This window comes from Habropoda laboriosa, unplaced genomic scaffold (genome assembly GCF_001263275.1).
Source record: "Habropoda laboriosa isolate 0110345459 unplaced genomic scaffold, ASM126327v1 scaffold2, whole genome shotgun sequence".
In the NCBI taxonomy this organism is placed as follows: Eukaryota; Metazoa; Arthropoda; class Insecta; order Hymenoptera; family Apidae; genus Habropoda; species Habropoda laboriosa.
In genome coordinates, this window is record NW_017100190.1 from 5833814 (window position 1) to 5850160 (window position 16347).

General features: G+C 44.4%; 1 protein-coding gene across 1 annotated transcript in view; it reads left to right on the top strand.

The window, feature by feature from the left end:
* Window positions 1–940: 940 nt before the first annotated feature.
* The window catches only part of LOC108580115 (retinal homeobox protein Rx1-like), a 39529-nt gene continuing 24122 nt past the window's right edge, over window positions 941–16347 (top strand). Inside the window, exon 1 of the mRNA XM_017943780.1 lies at window positions 941–1115. Within this exon, the coding sequence (XP_017799269.1) occupies window positions 941–1115 (175 nt within the window). The remainder of the gene's footprint in view (window positions 1116–16347) is intronic.

The window sequence follows — 16347 nt, forward strand, 5'->3', positions numbered from 1 at the left end:
CCGTGGTAGTTGTGTGCAGCTACAACAAAGGCCACCCCGCTGCCTCGACCAACCGACTAGTCCTCGTTGGCACGACGCACGCTCAACAACTTCGACCTTAGCCAGCGACAATTCTATTTCCCTCTGGCCCGTCGCCGCTCAAACCTCCACGAGTGATCTCCAACACCACGCTACACGGAACACGTAGCTTCCGACCTTTTTACCTGCCATTTTTTTTCCGAAACGTCCACCACCTGGTTCCACGAGTCACGTCGAATCGAACGTTTTTCTCTATCCCAGAGATTTCACGAGAGAGCGAGAGAAAGAGAGGGGGTTAGATTTGGTGCAGGAGTATATAGGAGAGGATTTTGGAAAAAGAGGAAGGATATTTACCGATGTGTGGGATACCGTTCCGGAGACGTTCACTCGAATCGAGCAGATGGTAGAGAGTAAGAAGAGGAGATTTTTAGTCTAAAGAGAGTGTCGATGATAAGAATTGAGAAGTAAGAGCTGCGTAAAACTTTGATGGTTAGTGTTGTGGTGCGACGAGGATCAGTCATGAGACGGGCCCCAAGCCGATGGTACCGCTGTCAGGATCGTGTGCACCTCCATGTGGACGTTATAATCCATTGAATAAACGAATTCTGTACTCGTCGTTTAACAAGCATTGTGAATCAGAACGGTACTAGTGTCGAAAAGCAAGCGTTTCATAAAAAAACCTCGGTGTACCCCGTAAGGACGACGTCTCGAAACAGCGATAAGAAATATCGCCTCGTGGTATAGCGTGACATAAACGCAAAATGTATCTAGCAAACGGAAACACGTGTCCTGAACGGTCATTTCGTGTCTCGAGCGAGCAGTAGTGTGTTTACAAAGGGTCGTTGGAGAGATCCTTTAGTCAGTAACAGCGACGCAGCTGAACGGGTAGCCTGATCCGTGATCAGAGATTGGATTTTCTACGATGGACTCGCAACAACTCGTCGACACAGCCTCCCAGAACAGCCAGGACATCGTCCTACCTAAACCAGCGAGCAGTACACCGAGGCACAGCATCGACGCGATCCTGGGATTGGCGAACAACAAAAGGAGCCACCAGGAAATGGAGGATAACGCTCGCGACACTCAGGAGAACGCAGGTAACGTATACTTCCATATTTCACTTCGCTCATTTATTTATCTCGTTTAAAATCGACGATGAGAATTCTGATTTGCGTGTACGTTTCGCTCGACGTTATTTTCCCGTGTTTTTGTTGCAATGTTTTGTAAGAAATGCTTGAAAATTCGGTAAAGTATGCAGGAAGATTGAAGCAACATGCAGAGGCACTTGTCTATAAGATAATCTACACGAATTCGAATTTAATTTGTAATCTTCTGGTATTATTATAGTATACAGGCATTTAATTAAGTCGTGTTATCTGTTATTCATACACAACGAGCAAGATAATTGTTTTCAAATAGGAACTAACATCGAAGGATACGAGTACGAATAGCTCTATGCTTATCTGAAGCAATTAAACTTATCAGAATTAAAGTGAACTAATTATCTCGAGAGATATAATTGACATAAGCGTCGCACGTTCCGTCCGTCGGATTGGTTCGCACACGAGGCGAGCGTTCCTCTCTCGCTGCCCTAAGCAGCGTTCGATCCAGAACGCTGGATCCGAAATCCCAAAACGGCTCAAGTTACCCTCGGAGACTTATTAACAAAAGCAGCTTCGATCAATCATTTCATCCAATTACTGGTTCCCGCTACTATCCTCCGCTGTAGAATCGAGAGGCTTGATTTAATCGTGAACCGTTCGAACAGCGTCGATCTCTTCCCTTTTCAGCGTCATTTCTCGCGTTATCGGTTGTGTAAATTGAACGAATAATATTGGAATCGGTACGAGAATCGTTCGATCGCGGAGGAAATGAAATTAAAATGTTCTTCCATTAGGATTAGGGGTGAAGCGGCTGTTTCGATACGTCTGCCACGATTAGTGGAACAAATAAATTGCTGTGCCGCGTGCGTGACAGTATTATGCCGATCGGGCCAGTTAATGATACGCTAGTTAGGTAAATTGAGGGAAACTTGAACGCGTCTTGCCTTTGCTAGCGCGACGCTAATTACCACCGGAATTCGTTGGCGCGTTCAACGCGTCTGGAAATCGGAAAATAGTTAGCCGTTGGATTAAGATTCCTCGCTTTTTCCATCTTGTTGAATTATTCAATTATTGAGAATAAACGATTTCTCATCTGTTCGATAGTTTCGTTATCCGAACGTGAATGCCCATATTAGAGCGAATAATGTTCGTTTCGTCGTTTTAACGAGGTTAATTATCCACGAGTAAATTCTGGCCGTATCTAAACGCGTAACGCGCAGACTTCTAGATCCGATAATGCTATCAAGCACTCATCAAACAGAACACCTACCTCTTGACCAATGCGCACTTCATCCGCTTCAATCGTCATATTAGACGATCCTGCTAAAGTGGACTCGATAAAATTCACTTTGCAATAAAATTACAATCGCGTTATAAAACATCATCCGTCATTTCTTCCATCGCCTCTTGTACAAATATTAACCTTACCCCGTTCAAGGCGCGTGTGTGCGTGTACCAGCGCGATACACAATTGCGGCCATTCATCAAAGCGAGAATACAAAGTTTACACTTTATCCTCTTTAAGCATCGGGGAATCTGAACTATCCAACTTTCTCGTCCCGTAACAACCCCAAATATAGACGCAGCAAAAATTAACACCGTTCCCGTCCACTTTCCCTTTCCATTCTTCCGTACAATCTAGACGTGAACGACGTCATCGTAGTCGCGAGGTTCGTTCGCCGCGGATATAGCGGGGTGGACGTTAGCGTTGTAATTGAAAAATCGTTAATATCTCGAGGATCTGGTTGTGAAGTCGTGGTAGTGGCATGCTGCCTGTGCACGCGGCTAATTAGTCGTCCAGGTCGAAGTGAAACGCGAGCTCTCCTTCCTCTCTTTCTGACCTGTGCTGCTGTATCGGCCATTACGTACGTATATCCGATAATTCCAATTTTCGTGAACGAACCTCTCCCCCCGTCGACCCTCTCCGTCATCGTCGTCGTCGTTGTCGTCGTCGTGAAAACGCTCTAGCCACCGACTGTCGTTTACGATGTCACTCTTCCTCTGTATCGGGCTTACACGCGGTCGTATCGACGCGACACTCAACTACGAAAGTGTACGAAATCGACAAAACAATTTCGTACGGGCGCTGGGATACGTTCCCCGTTCACCTCTCCCCAATCTCTCCTCTGCGTCATCGAAAGCCACCGTTAACGAAAAAATTACGCGTTCGGATAGAGAGAAAGAAATATGGACAGGGTAGAAATGAAGGATACGTACAGGTGGTGGTACACCACGAGAATCGGCAAACAAGTTTCGAACAGATCAATCGAACGTGGTTCCTCTCGTCTTCCGGTCAGCGTTTTCGATCTTCCCCGTTTCTGTCACTGGCTAACTCTAAGCTGCGTGTAATCTCGTTGCCCGCGACTGAATTACGGTAATCGATAACCGAAACGATTTCGCATAATGCACTTGTCGTTTGTCACCGTCTCTGATAGATCGATCCGTTTCACCGTGGATTGTCTCTGTCTCTCCGTTCGGGACGGTAGAGGAGGATCGGACGAATTGATTCACGCGGGCAAAATTCGTCGATGACTCTCTGATTTATTTGGCCACGGTTTTCGCTCCTCCCTCTCCTTTCTCTCTCTCTCGTGTTCCCTTTTTGCACCGATTAATGCGTCCCGATAGCGGGATCACTCGAGTGTCCATCATGCGTTCGCGCTTGGTAGCAACTAAGTAGCCCTCGATTTAGCTTTATTTGATTGCGTAAAGCTCGTTTAAGGGGATGTGTGTGTCTGTGTGTGGAGGGGAAAGGTGAAAGATGCCACGTCGTCGAATTTGAAATTGGAATGGAATTGTCTGAATTTCACGCAGCAGTCCTCAATTTTCAAAGTTTCGTTACAAAGTGTAGAACACGCGCGATTCGAATGTAATAAAGAAAGGTTGAATTTTTTTCACGCAAGAGAGAAACGAAGGAAAGAGGATCCGGAGTGTAGGTGGAATATCTTTGACAAGAGCGAACGGTAATTGAGCCTGTTAGAGGTTCGCGCTTCTGGACAATCGAGGAAAGCTTTGGCTCGTCGGTCCGTCGTCTGCGTGACGACGGGAAAATTGAAGGGAGAGAAGAAGATCGCGGGAGGAAGACGAGGAGAATTAAAACACAGAGGAGAGAGAGAGAAGAAGAAGAAAAAATAGCAGAGAGATGAAAGAAAAGAGAAGAGAAAAAAACGGAGGCTGCTTAGCCAGAGACCTGGTCTTGTCCCGCTAATCGAATTATCATTAATTATGATACCGTACGCGAGAAAGAAGAAAAAGGTAAAAGGCATGGTTGGCCTCCGCTAATAAGTATGATGGAAGGAAGGGAGAAGAATGAAGAGAGAGGGGCCGAAAAAAAGAGATAGATGGAAGCGGCTTTAAGTCAGTCGCTTCTTAAGAGCTGAATTGACGTGTCTACTAATGGATCGCGCCTGCCCCATCTACTTTCTTCTTCAGCCTCTTTTTCGTTGTCTTCTTCCTTCCACCTTATCTATCTCCTCTTCTTCTTCATCATCGTCGTCGTCTTCTTCGTCTTCTTCTTCGTGTACCGCCACTATTACCAACGCGGCTACTTTCATAGCTTTAAAACAGATCTGTTATCCAAGCGGAGAGGCTTCTGAGCGCGTTCCAGTCATCGAACGGATTCGAAATGATCTTGAAAGCGAAAGGGCCGCGCTGCATTTTCACGCGAAATAATCTTATTCGATGTAATTCGAGTGGGCGTTCGATAACTCGGTAATGGCTTTGCTGAAACATTTTTGTCAAACTAATACATCACTGTTCCTATAAAAAGTGTTTTAAATGGAGATCGATGCGACGTGTCTTCGTTCCGAATAACGTCCAACATTGTTCCCGACATTTTCTACGGTCTCTTCAATTCGAAATTTGATATTCTTTTTTCTCGCGGCTCAATCGCGGCCCGACAAACGTGTGTCGTATGTGACGCATTCATAACACCGATGACTCGTAGGAGAAAAAAAAAAAGAGAAAATAGAAAAAGTGACGTTAAAGCGCGAGTGCATTTTCATATTACGCGACATTTTGCTTGCTGTCGCCCGTTTTAATTTCCCCTCTCCGTCGCCCGTCGACGTGCGTTTAATGAAACGAATCTGTGACGCGGCACACGAATCAATCCCCCTGGAACGATCGTTAATATTTTCAATTAGACGAGAGATTAATCATTTTCACGTCTCGCCGTTTCTACCTCCTCCTTTTCCGCAGATCATCGATTGTACACGCATCCTTCTCTCTGCACGCTGTACAGTTACCTGTAGCGAACGAAATTCAAGCAGAGACCGAAATTACCGTCTATAATTACGCGTTACGATAAGTTCGCCACGTGAGGATATAATTCGGAATGACGCGCTGTCGAGATAAATCGGTTCGATAGGTGAATTAAACAGGTGAAGGAGCGAGCGAGAGAGGTGGAAAAAAGGGGGCAGAGTGAAGAGAGCGAGAGTGAGAGAGAAAAGGGAAGGAAAGGAACGCGGGAGGAGCGTTAAGTGCGCCGCAATCAATCTTACCTTGTACGCGCGCCAGAAGATTAATGCACTTTCAAATTTCATTAATTCTTCGCTGCATAATGAGCCGCGGGGCGAACGAATAACTTTCCTTAACGCCCGCGATAATGCCGCCGAGACTCCGCGGCGTAATTGCATCAGTTCCTTGGTAATGCGCACAATTATCCTTTCTGATTTTCCGACCGGCGTCGAGCTAACTGCTCGAGAGCACGCTTCCAATTAATCACGCGCGGCCTCCACGAATCTCGCCGCGTAATTAAAGTATGTCGTTGCTACGAATCGGGACAATTAATCGGAGTGTCTTTGAGGAGAATCTGTGCGGAGACGCGACGTCGAACCATCCGCTAAATGCTCTTCGATACCGTATACCCTTGCTTCAGACTGTAATTTCCATTCTGCAAAGAGTGGAAGAAAAAATGAAGGTAAACTGTGTGCAGGTGATAGAATAATTCCCAAAGTTGTAAGATATCACTTGAATTGGTTAATTTATAAAAACAAAATTCCTCTTGAACGTGAAAAATTTCACGCAACGTCCGTGAAAGATCGTTCGAAGCAGCGACGTGTACAGGCACGTTTAAAGTACACAATGTCAAATTGAACGTACGAGGTTCAATTAAGAACGATCGTCGCGTTTTACCCACCCGAAGGTTGCAATATGCGCACCGATGACAGTCGGCGTTCCTCAAAGGAATGTTAAAACCGAAGGTGAACAGTGGACTTTCACTGCGGGGAGATCTCTCGATAAGCAGCTGCGCCAATTCAATCTCCAGCTCTCGTGCACCAAAATGGCACCGTGTGGCGGTGATCGACGATTTCGTAAAGGCTGATTAATATCTCCTTTAAAGGAAACTACGAATAGAGTAAGTTGGTTAATGAACGGAGGGAGAAAAGAAAGAAAGAACGTACCGTAGTGCAACAAGTGTAATGTTACGGAACAAGAACGAATAATTAATATGAAAAGAATCTTCCCACCAGACGCGCACACCGTTCGTTGAGAATTGCGCAAATCACTGTGTTAAAGAGGAATATTCAGAGGTTGGTAATATCGATAAAAACCGTATCGAAGGTTATGGCAATTAATGTCTCGGCTAATTGAAAGTGTTTAACGAGCGAAACGAGGCTTTTTTCGGCAGGCGCCACACAGGAGAGAAATAAGAAAGAAAGAAAGAAGTAAACGTACGAACGAGAGGTAAAAATGTAAATAACAAGTGGAGGACGAACGATTAATAGGGAGAAAATGGTTGCCATTGAAAGGAGCGGCGGAATTAAAGCGGTCTGGATAGAGGTAACGGCGTCGCGGCGTTCTGGAACGCCGCAGGTAAAAGTGCTTTGTTAGGGAGAGTAATTTCGATCGCGTGACAACGGCAATATAGTGCAGGGGAAGGAGGCACGGGCAATTACGTGTAATTTCATACCCATTTATTGCCGGGATAGCTCGTTTTTCGACTGCTTCTCGAGTCTCACCAGCGGCGATCGGTTCGGATCGCCGGAGAACTCGAAACGAGTCGGATTAATCAATTTTTTTTTTACCATGTCGAATAAAACCGTGTCTCGTAGCGAACCGCTCGTTTAACCGTGCCGAACGAGATATGAATTTAGGCGAGCGGTGTTTGTTGATAATATTCATTTTACGATGTAAGAAATTCTTTTTCAAAGTGAAATTATAGCCTTGAAATGTAACATTTACTCACCCTAAAGCTGTCGTTTTCATCGCCACGCAAAACCTACTCTCTAATCTTCCCTCGAAGAAAAAAACAGTAATTTTATTAATAGAGCGTATACTTGAAACCTTTTGAATCGAACGTCAAAGCCAACTTTTTCGCACCCTCAAACGAGTCAACCCTTTCGTCTAAAATTCTCCATCGATTCACCCTTCTGTTTCTAGAATAGAGGGTGGTAGAGTTGTGTGTATATAGGATTTCTGCGAAATTGTCTTGTTTCTTTTTTGCTTGTCCTGTACGTTGGTCGATTTCGATTATCGAACGAACTGTTAGGCTGAGTTGGAAGATAGAGATGAGGTAAGGTATGGTGAACGAGCAAGTGAGAGACGCGCCGATTTAACCGAATTACCGCTGGATCAAAGCTTACGAGTGGTAATTGGCGCACAGGTGTCGCCGATCAATCGTACACCGGCCGTCAGGGAAGCTATTTCGCTCGGATACCGAAACGTTTCGTGATCGATAGGAGGACGAGCAGACGGGTTACGGTGCCTAGACGAATCCGATGAGACACATCATCAAGCGACGATACAGAGACAGAGTAGATAGAGGGGCTGAACCGACGGTTGGCGGAAACAAAGGAAGCGGAGACGCTCGTCGCCAGGATATACCTGTGATTTGTGCGCTGATTAGCGATTAGGGGCGATTACCATTGAACGTGAGCGTGCGCCGCCGTGCGACCAAATAAAATTGTAACATACTGTTTTGATTTTATCGCGATCGCGATTGGAAATTCGTGCGGCGGTGATCGTAGGATCCCTCGGGGAACCGAGAATTGCTCGAATGGTAGCGATTGGTTTTATTGGGATAGTTTCTTAAGGACTGCCGTTCGAAAATTTAAATATTAAAAAATTACAAATTTTAAACGTTTGAAAGTTTGAAATTTCAAATTTGGAACATTTGAATGTGTGAAATTTTAAACATTTGAAAATTTGATATTTTGAAGTTTGAAATTTTCTAAATTTGAAATTTCGAACATTCGAGAGGACTAGCAAAATCTCTGCAACGGTTTCTTTCATAAAATTACTTGTCCACCGCATAGGCAGGGTTCTGGCCAGGTCGACTTGTTCAGAAACGCGCGTACATACACGAGAATTCGTATTCGTGCCTGCACAACGTCGATGGAGAGATTGTAATAGCCTCGCATGCTAGGGAACAATTAAATTATTAGTAGGTACATTGTGCACGACGGGGTGTTTTATTGCGTGGCGCACTTCGGTTCCGGCCTGCTTTCGAACCTCGTGACGATCCCTTCAACATTCGGTTGACATAAACGTTTATGGACCGTTAAAAAAGCTGTTCGCTATCAATCAAAAACTGCTTAAAATTCAATCTCCTCCTTCTCGAACATCTCCATTCACACGCCAAACAACCAAAAAGAAACCCTACTTTAAAAAATCTAACGAAACGTCAAATCTTTTTCTATCTATTATACAAAACAATTGAAATGAACGAAGTGACGAGATGTTTGAATTCGCTTATTTTCTTTATTTCTCGATTTAATTGCAACGTCCTTGTTCCTTTCGGGGCACGTTTATAAAAACAGCGAGGTGAACGTTCACGAACGAACGCACACTACGGTGATCGGCCGTCGCACGATGGAGCCAGAGATATCCCAATAAAGGCTGCACGCCAGCGAACAATTAAATTATTAAGTAGTAACGATAACGAGGGCCAGCCGCGTTGATTACTATTATAATGAAAGCGCCGCGCCACCGCGAATCGCAATCCGTTCGCAGGGAAACGTGAACAAATATCCTGGCGGCTGGTTCGCCGCGTTTTTTCCATTGCACTTACAAAATCCCAGATCGAGGAACTAGTTATGGTAACGAGAACACGAGAACGCGACAAACTCGTAATGTTAATTGTTTTTTCGGTCCGCTACAATGTCGGGTAGAACGTTGAAGAAATATTTGGGAAAATCAAACGGTAAGAATGAAAATTAATTACCTCTTTTATCAACTCTATTAAACTAATCAGGTTTCATTATCGTGTAAAGTACACATTCGAGAAATGAATCAATCTAGAAAATATAGTATATTACTCAGACAACTTCCTCGGTTAAATTTCACCACTTCGATCGGAAAGCAATCGAGCAACAAAAATAGACGTTTATGAAATTCACGATCGAACGAGATTGAAGTAAAAGAAAAAAAAGAACGTCTCAAGTAAAACGAATCAATCCTTTCTGCCCCTGTTCGCGAGATTTCAACTCGACTCCGTCAAGTCGGAGCGTTCAATTAGGCTCACACGAGGCCCCCCGATAACTCCCCTCGGTTCAATTAAACAATTTCTAACTCCGGTATCGTTTCAATTAACGCGCCTCGAGATGATTACCAGTACGTTGACCCGTTTAGATGGAAATTTTATCCCCGTTGCAAGAACTTGATGACAGCTTAAGAGCCTTTCGCCAGGCGTTCTTAAGACACGCTCCGTGCACACCTCTCTCGCCCTCTCGCGTTCCCACCGCCGCTTTGACAATTTAATAATTCGATACCGGTACGCGAATAATCGACGAACCTGATACTCTCCTCTCGCCAATCGAGAATCGAGAGATCACGTTCTCCAACGTTTTCACCTCTCCGTCCCCCTTGCGCCTCTCGCCCGGCTCTTCCGGCTTCTCTCCTCTCCGTCGTTCGTTTTCTTCGCGTCCTGGTATCTCGCGGGTAAAATTCATCGTTCCCGCTACTAAAAGCGTCGATCAACGATAGTGAAAAAAATGATTATCCGATCAGCTTGACTTTTACTCGGGTAACGCCTCGCCGGGCAACCAGGTTTCGCAAAGCCGCGGATAAATGAACGATTCCGGTTCCACGGTGGCAGTGCCACTTCTCGTTTACGTTTAATGGACATATCTAATCTTCCCGTTCAACCTGCAATTGCTCACCTCGCTGTTCGATATAATGGCAATTGAAGTTTCATCCTTAAATCCTTCCTATCTCGTATTTACACCGTTTGAAAAATCTTCCCGGCCGATACGTTCGCCGCCCTTTCTAACTGGTTCGGCAGTCTATTTCTGTACGGAGCTTTCTATACGCTGTCCGTGGTTTTTAATGTGATAATCTTCGAATCTTAATTTCTATTTGGAGAACTGGATGGAAGGGTCAAGGCGACGAGAGCGAACGAGAGCGAACGAGAGCTTTTCTTATAGGCCGTCAGGATTTTTGAAAGGACAGTCTTCGAATCTTCATTTTTATTTCGGAAATAAGAAGATTCGAGGCGACAAATTATGGTAGTTCTGCTTCCTTAAAATAGTCTTCAGATCTAAATTTGCATTTCGACAACAAGAATAAGGGTCAAGGTGTCAAATCGAGAGAGTTAGAGGGTTAGAAATTTCGACACAACTCCTAACGACACCCAACCCCCGTTTGTAACTCCGTCCACGAGGACCAGCAGATAAACACAGATACGATGAAAAGCATAGGATAACACGACGAAGATGGAGACGGTTTTCATGGATCGATACGTGCGTCAGATTAAAGAGCGCGACAGGTGACAGTGGCTTTTACGAAGAAATTTCCGTCGAAAATTTGTGCCGCGCAAAGTGGCCATTGCGTTTCGTTCCGGAGATAAAAACCGTGGCGTGGAGCCCGGGCAGGGACGAGCAGAAGAAGCAACCAGGGAGGAGACAGGAGAAAATAAAGACGAGAGAAAACGAGCGAAAGAGAAGGACGGCTAAGGGAAGAGGGGAGAAAGATAGAGCGAGATAGTTGTACCCGGTGACGGTCCACGAGAAGACAAATTCTGTAATCCTCTTTGGTCGGCGAGCTAAGCCCTCTGTGTGACGGCATACCATCTTCTTTCTCTTATTTCCTCCTCTCGTTTTGCCTTTCCTTGTCCCACCCTTGTCCTCCCACGCCGATCAAGGAAATTAGATTTCGAATCGACAGCCGTGCTTAAGTATAAACGACGAAGCGACATCGAACAACGGGGAAGGAAACAGGAATTCTACGGTGGGGAAACGGATCGTCTCTCTTTCCTTTTTCTTCTCCTTGTTTCTTTTTTTTTTTTCCGACTCTACAGAAGGAGAAGAGGCGAGGAAGCATCGTTGGCCTTCTGATGTCAGCTGAGATCGTTATTTATACCGATCGGTTGTTCGTACGATCTCGTTCCGTTCGGTTGAAGCTAGAAAATTACCGCCGGCGATAAGTGATATTTAATTAACGAGCGGAGAACAGATAGAGTGTATTCGAATTTCGCTGTCTCGAGCGATGATTCGCGCGCGAATCGAAAATTTCTCGCTGTCAAGCTGCCACGATGGATTCGTTAATCCACCGGTCAATCGTGCCTCATAGCTCGGAACACGTAATTCCCCCGGGTTTTCGCGGGAATTCAACTCGTTTCCGCGGCTAAGTTGAAAGATTAAACGAGATAACGAATGGGAATAAAGCGGTCGGCGAGAATTGTGAATATTCGTGGAACAAATAAAGATTGATAGATTGATATCCCGAAGGGATAATTCTAGCTGGAGGAATGGAAGGAGATCTTTTGTTTTTCGCGCGATTAAGTGGTTAATAGAGACCGATTGTAAACGATCGGGGGAAAAGAACAAAGTTACGTCGCGTTTGGTATTTCACGTTCGTGGGAGAAACAAGATTGGTATCGCGACGGTGTAAAGCGGTCCTAGTCCATTCCAGCTACTTAAGAGATTGACACAGGAAGATAGTATAATGGACGAAGCGGCCGGAAGAATCGTGGCCTCCTCCTGAATCGAGAACCGGGGACTCTAATGGGCCAACATTGATCGTTGATAAATTTCGAAACGCCACGGGCCATCTTTCGATTCCTTCTTCTCCTGCCCGGACCCATAGAATCGATTAAGAGGGATAATAAAGTCGTGTTAATGCGTTTGTCCGCACTGTTATAGATATCGGCGTCGGCGATGATATATATGTAATACTCTTCTATTCACGAACAAAATTGCAAGAATTAGTTGTACGAAAAATTTAGAAATGAAAAATCTAAGTTTAACCCTAGCGCGTCCTTCCGTTGAGTCTTTTCTGACCTAAAGGCCTTAGTGTAACCCTTTTGTTACCAATAAACGACAAATTTTTAATGTAATATTAAGGGAACATAAATCTGACAGCGGCAAAAGTTATTGAATAAATAAGAATGGGTCAAAAAAGACCCGAAGACCGCAAAAAAGGACCCGCAAGACCCCGTAGGTTAATTTTCTCAGGAAAGTTTATGGAGAAAAGGCAGTCGATTGGGATGAAAATTGAGAAATAAAAGAGAAAATTGATGGTGATAAGTGCTGTCAATTTTGTAAGATGTCTTCAATCGACGAAAATTCGTGGCTACTTGGAACGATGCATACCGGGTGCTCTCGATATAACGGGACGACGAGGAGCGGTAACATCGACGGCGCGATGCACCTGCACCTCGTACAATTTAATCACGATGGTTACTCTGTCCGACCGAAACCAATTATTGCGCAGACGTACTCACACACGCGCTTACACCGCCCAGATATGCGGACGTTCTCTACGCGCCTATATAAATCTCCGCATCCCCGTATGGATATAACGTATCCGCGTTAATTTCGGCATGCGAACGCATGCGATTCCCCGTTCGTCGCCCGCCAAAATGTCCGACCCCGTCGACTATTGCACTCTCGAAAATAGCGTATTTTTCACAGGACAATCGTCGATAAAAATTACGATAAATTCCATAAATTTCCCTCTAAAAGAAACAAACCACAAAGCAGAACTATTACAAAAATTACCCTTAAAAATCCTTATTATCCTTCCATTAAAAATCATCTCTCTCGAAATCTTCATCTTCGTTAGATCACAAAGTGATCGTTTAACTTCTCCTCTGTCTTCAATTTCATCCCTTTCATCCCTCTCTCCGTCTCTCCTCCGAATAGAACAAGACGCATCCTGAAACCAAAGTCCCTCTACTGTGAGAGCAGAGACTTGGTTCCACGGTTACCGCCTGGAGGAAGAAGGGTGCGCAGTTCTGTCTGGTAGCATGGCTGTAGGAAAGGCAGGGAGGGGAAGGAGCGAAGGAGGGCCCTGAAGCGAAGGAGGACGATGGTGTTGGCACTCTCGGGGGCCATTATTGATTGTTGTTGATAATTAGCCGGTACAGGCGCGTCAATCACGAGGCAAGGCGAGGTTATTAGGCTGTTGGTTAGCACCGGCCCGATGGCACACGTACGCACACATACACAAGCTCCTCGTCACGCAGGATACGTGTGCACGTTATACAGGTGCTGTCCATGCCTCTGTATACGTGTAGACGTTAGTGTATATTCGTGTGTGTGCGCGCCGCCATTGAGCCACCCGATTACCCCCCACAATTCGATCTAATGCGCTACGCTGCGATGCGAGAGAAGGTTAATTATGCAGTTAATGAGAGGCTGAATATATATACCCCACGGGGTGTCGGGATGGACCCAGCGAAAAGAGAATCATTTGGAGCCCGGTGGTGCTCGATTGTTGAATTTGGTTATGGTCGAAGAACGCCGGAAAACGGTCCTCCATTCTCTTCCCGTTTCAAATTAATCGCGTTAGAGTATGTTCGAAGCGTTGTTAAGCGGGCCAAAAACGCGGCGGGGACTTTTTCATTTGAAAATTTATACCACTCCTGTCTGTTTATAATACAGTGACGATTGTGTGTTTGATATTATTGTGCGGGAAGCGATTAACCCTCTCGTTACTATTGCCGCCTATAGGCGTTTTTGAAAATTTTTGCTGCTCTTCCACCTTAATTCCGTATTTAATTTCATCCTTCAGGCACTACCGTCTTAATTTTAAAACGGTACGGCCGTAAATAAGAAATTTTGCAGCCGTGGTTCAAAATTTACGTTTCGCGTTAAAATCTGTCGTAACGAAAGGGTTAAACGGGATAACGAATATATTCAGGGAAAATGTCGTTGCTTGCGATATCTAATACCTATATACACGGTTGGAGCTATGTATGCTTCCGCAGAATCAATTTCTTACCTCGATAACAGTGTTCGTGTCGCTGGATACTGTAATAAGGACGGATAATGCGGGAGATGACGGTAATTTGCAGTGAAAAGGAGCGTGTAATAGTTCGTCGGAAGTGTACAGGTTACGCGGTTACGTGTTATAACTTGTTTAACAACGGCGAAATGTCGTGGCCGAGCTACTTCGAGTAACATTCTAAATTATGAAATTATAAAGATTGTCTTGAAACATTTCTTTTTACCATCGAACGATAGAGGTTGGATTGAGATGTACACTTCCATTCACAAGTATTAGGTCACTTATCTCACGGTTATTAGTATCTCATCGTATAACGATGGTTTGCTCGAAAAGTATCCAGACTGGCGTCGCGAAACTTTCTCAATAAAATATTCTTCTGTATTAAAATGGTCTGCTTTAAAGTAGTCGCAACAATAATAACCGCATCATATCGCGCCATCAGTTTCTCTTCACTTACGAGATATTCAGTTACATGCATAGCTATTTTTTTCTCGTATTTTTGCTGGTGTACGATGCTCACTTTGGCGAAGAAATGTAATTGAAATCGTATAATTGGTGCCCTAACAATTACGAATGGCAGTGTACGTGCATTTAGAGTACGAGTGTAATTTTCAAAGTTCACAGGGATTGAAACTATTTTTTCGAAAAAGTAAAGTACGACGGTCGATCGTTGAAAGATTTGCGCGATGTAGAGAACCAAGGAAAAACCAGGTTTCACCTTTTCGCAGCTGGCCCCTCGATTTCCGTTGCGCTACGCCGAACATCGGTTCGTGCAAATTGCGTCGAAGCGTTGATTTCAACGATAAATTGCCAGATTCCGCGTCACGGAATTTACCGTCTCGATGACGAACGGCCTTTTTCGATTGCTCCGCCTGTCCGATAAAAGAGCGCCGTTTATCAACGATGAAATTATATCCTCGTGTAAAAATTCGTCTGTTGTCACAGTCGTTGATGTACACCCTCGAGAAACCAGATAAAACGCGTCCTCTCTTTCTTCTAATTAAATATGTACGCCTATTAAAAACAGCGGTTGAAACGATCATCGCGATTATTTCGATATCGTAACTCGTAAATTTCTCTGTTCCTCCAGTTGCTCCTTTTTACGATAACGCGCGGCAATGAAACACCGTGGCTGCTACATTTTAAAACGACAGATAAGCTTTTGCTCTTATTTAACTCGCCAGCCTGCAAATGCAATCTGACCCGCAATCTTTTGACCCGCCACCCGGTATATGAGCGTCGATGCACGGATTCTTGGGGAAATCTTGTCCGGACTGGTGTTTTTCGAATTTTCACACGTGAATTTTTTGAAAGAACGTGAGTGAAAATTACTTGTTACGTTATTTCGTTCAATTAATATTCTCGATTAACGATATTTTTCATTTTCGACAGTTTGGAAATTGCCCGTTTGGTAAACTCATTACGATTTCCGTAAATATTGAAACGGATAATTAATTGCTCGCGTAAGATTCCGGGTAAATTTCGCTGCAATTTGACACGTGTTCTCTATTACAGATATTGTAATTGGCCAGCTCGTTACACGGTAATAATTATGAATCCGTGTAAATCAATAATCGCCGTTAGTCCGGGGGACGCGGTGTAGCATTGAAATTAAATAATGCAACCGATGAAAACGAGGGGAGGGGGGAATTAGCTGAACCTTTTCGGGCTCACGCGACTTCCGCGTGTTAAATCGAAGCTTTCTACGGGTGCGATTGAAAAAACGTGACGTGTCGTTCGACAGTCGATGGAAAGTATGACGCGCGACGGAAATGAACGATTCAGACCAATAGCTACTCTTCGTTTTGCGATGCGAACGATTAAAACAAATTCCGTGAGCTATTTTTACGGTATTATACCTTTGTTCGAGTAAAATAGAGATTAAAATTTTTTTTAAATTGCGTGACTAATTTTGCAAGATCGTCAATTCACCGAACGGGAGAATAAATTAGAATGCAATATTCCGAGAATTAAATTTTAATCTTCTAAAAATTCCCCCCTATTCGGCCAAAGGGTTGCAATTAAAAATTCGTCTCCGAGAATTTTCGAAAAATGTTCC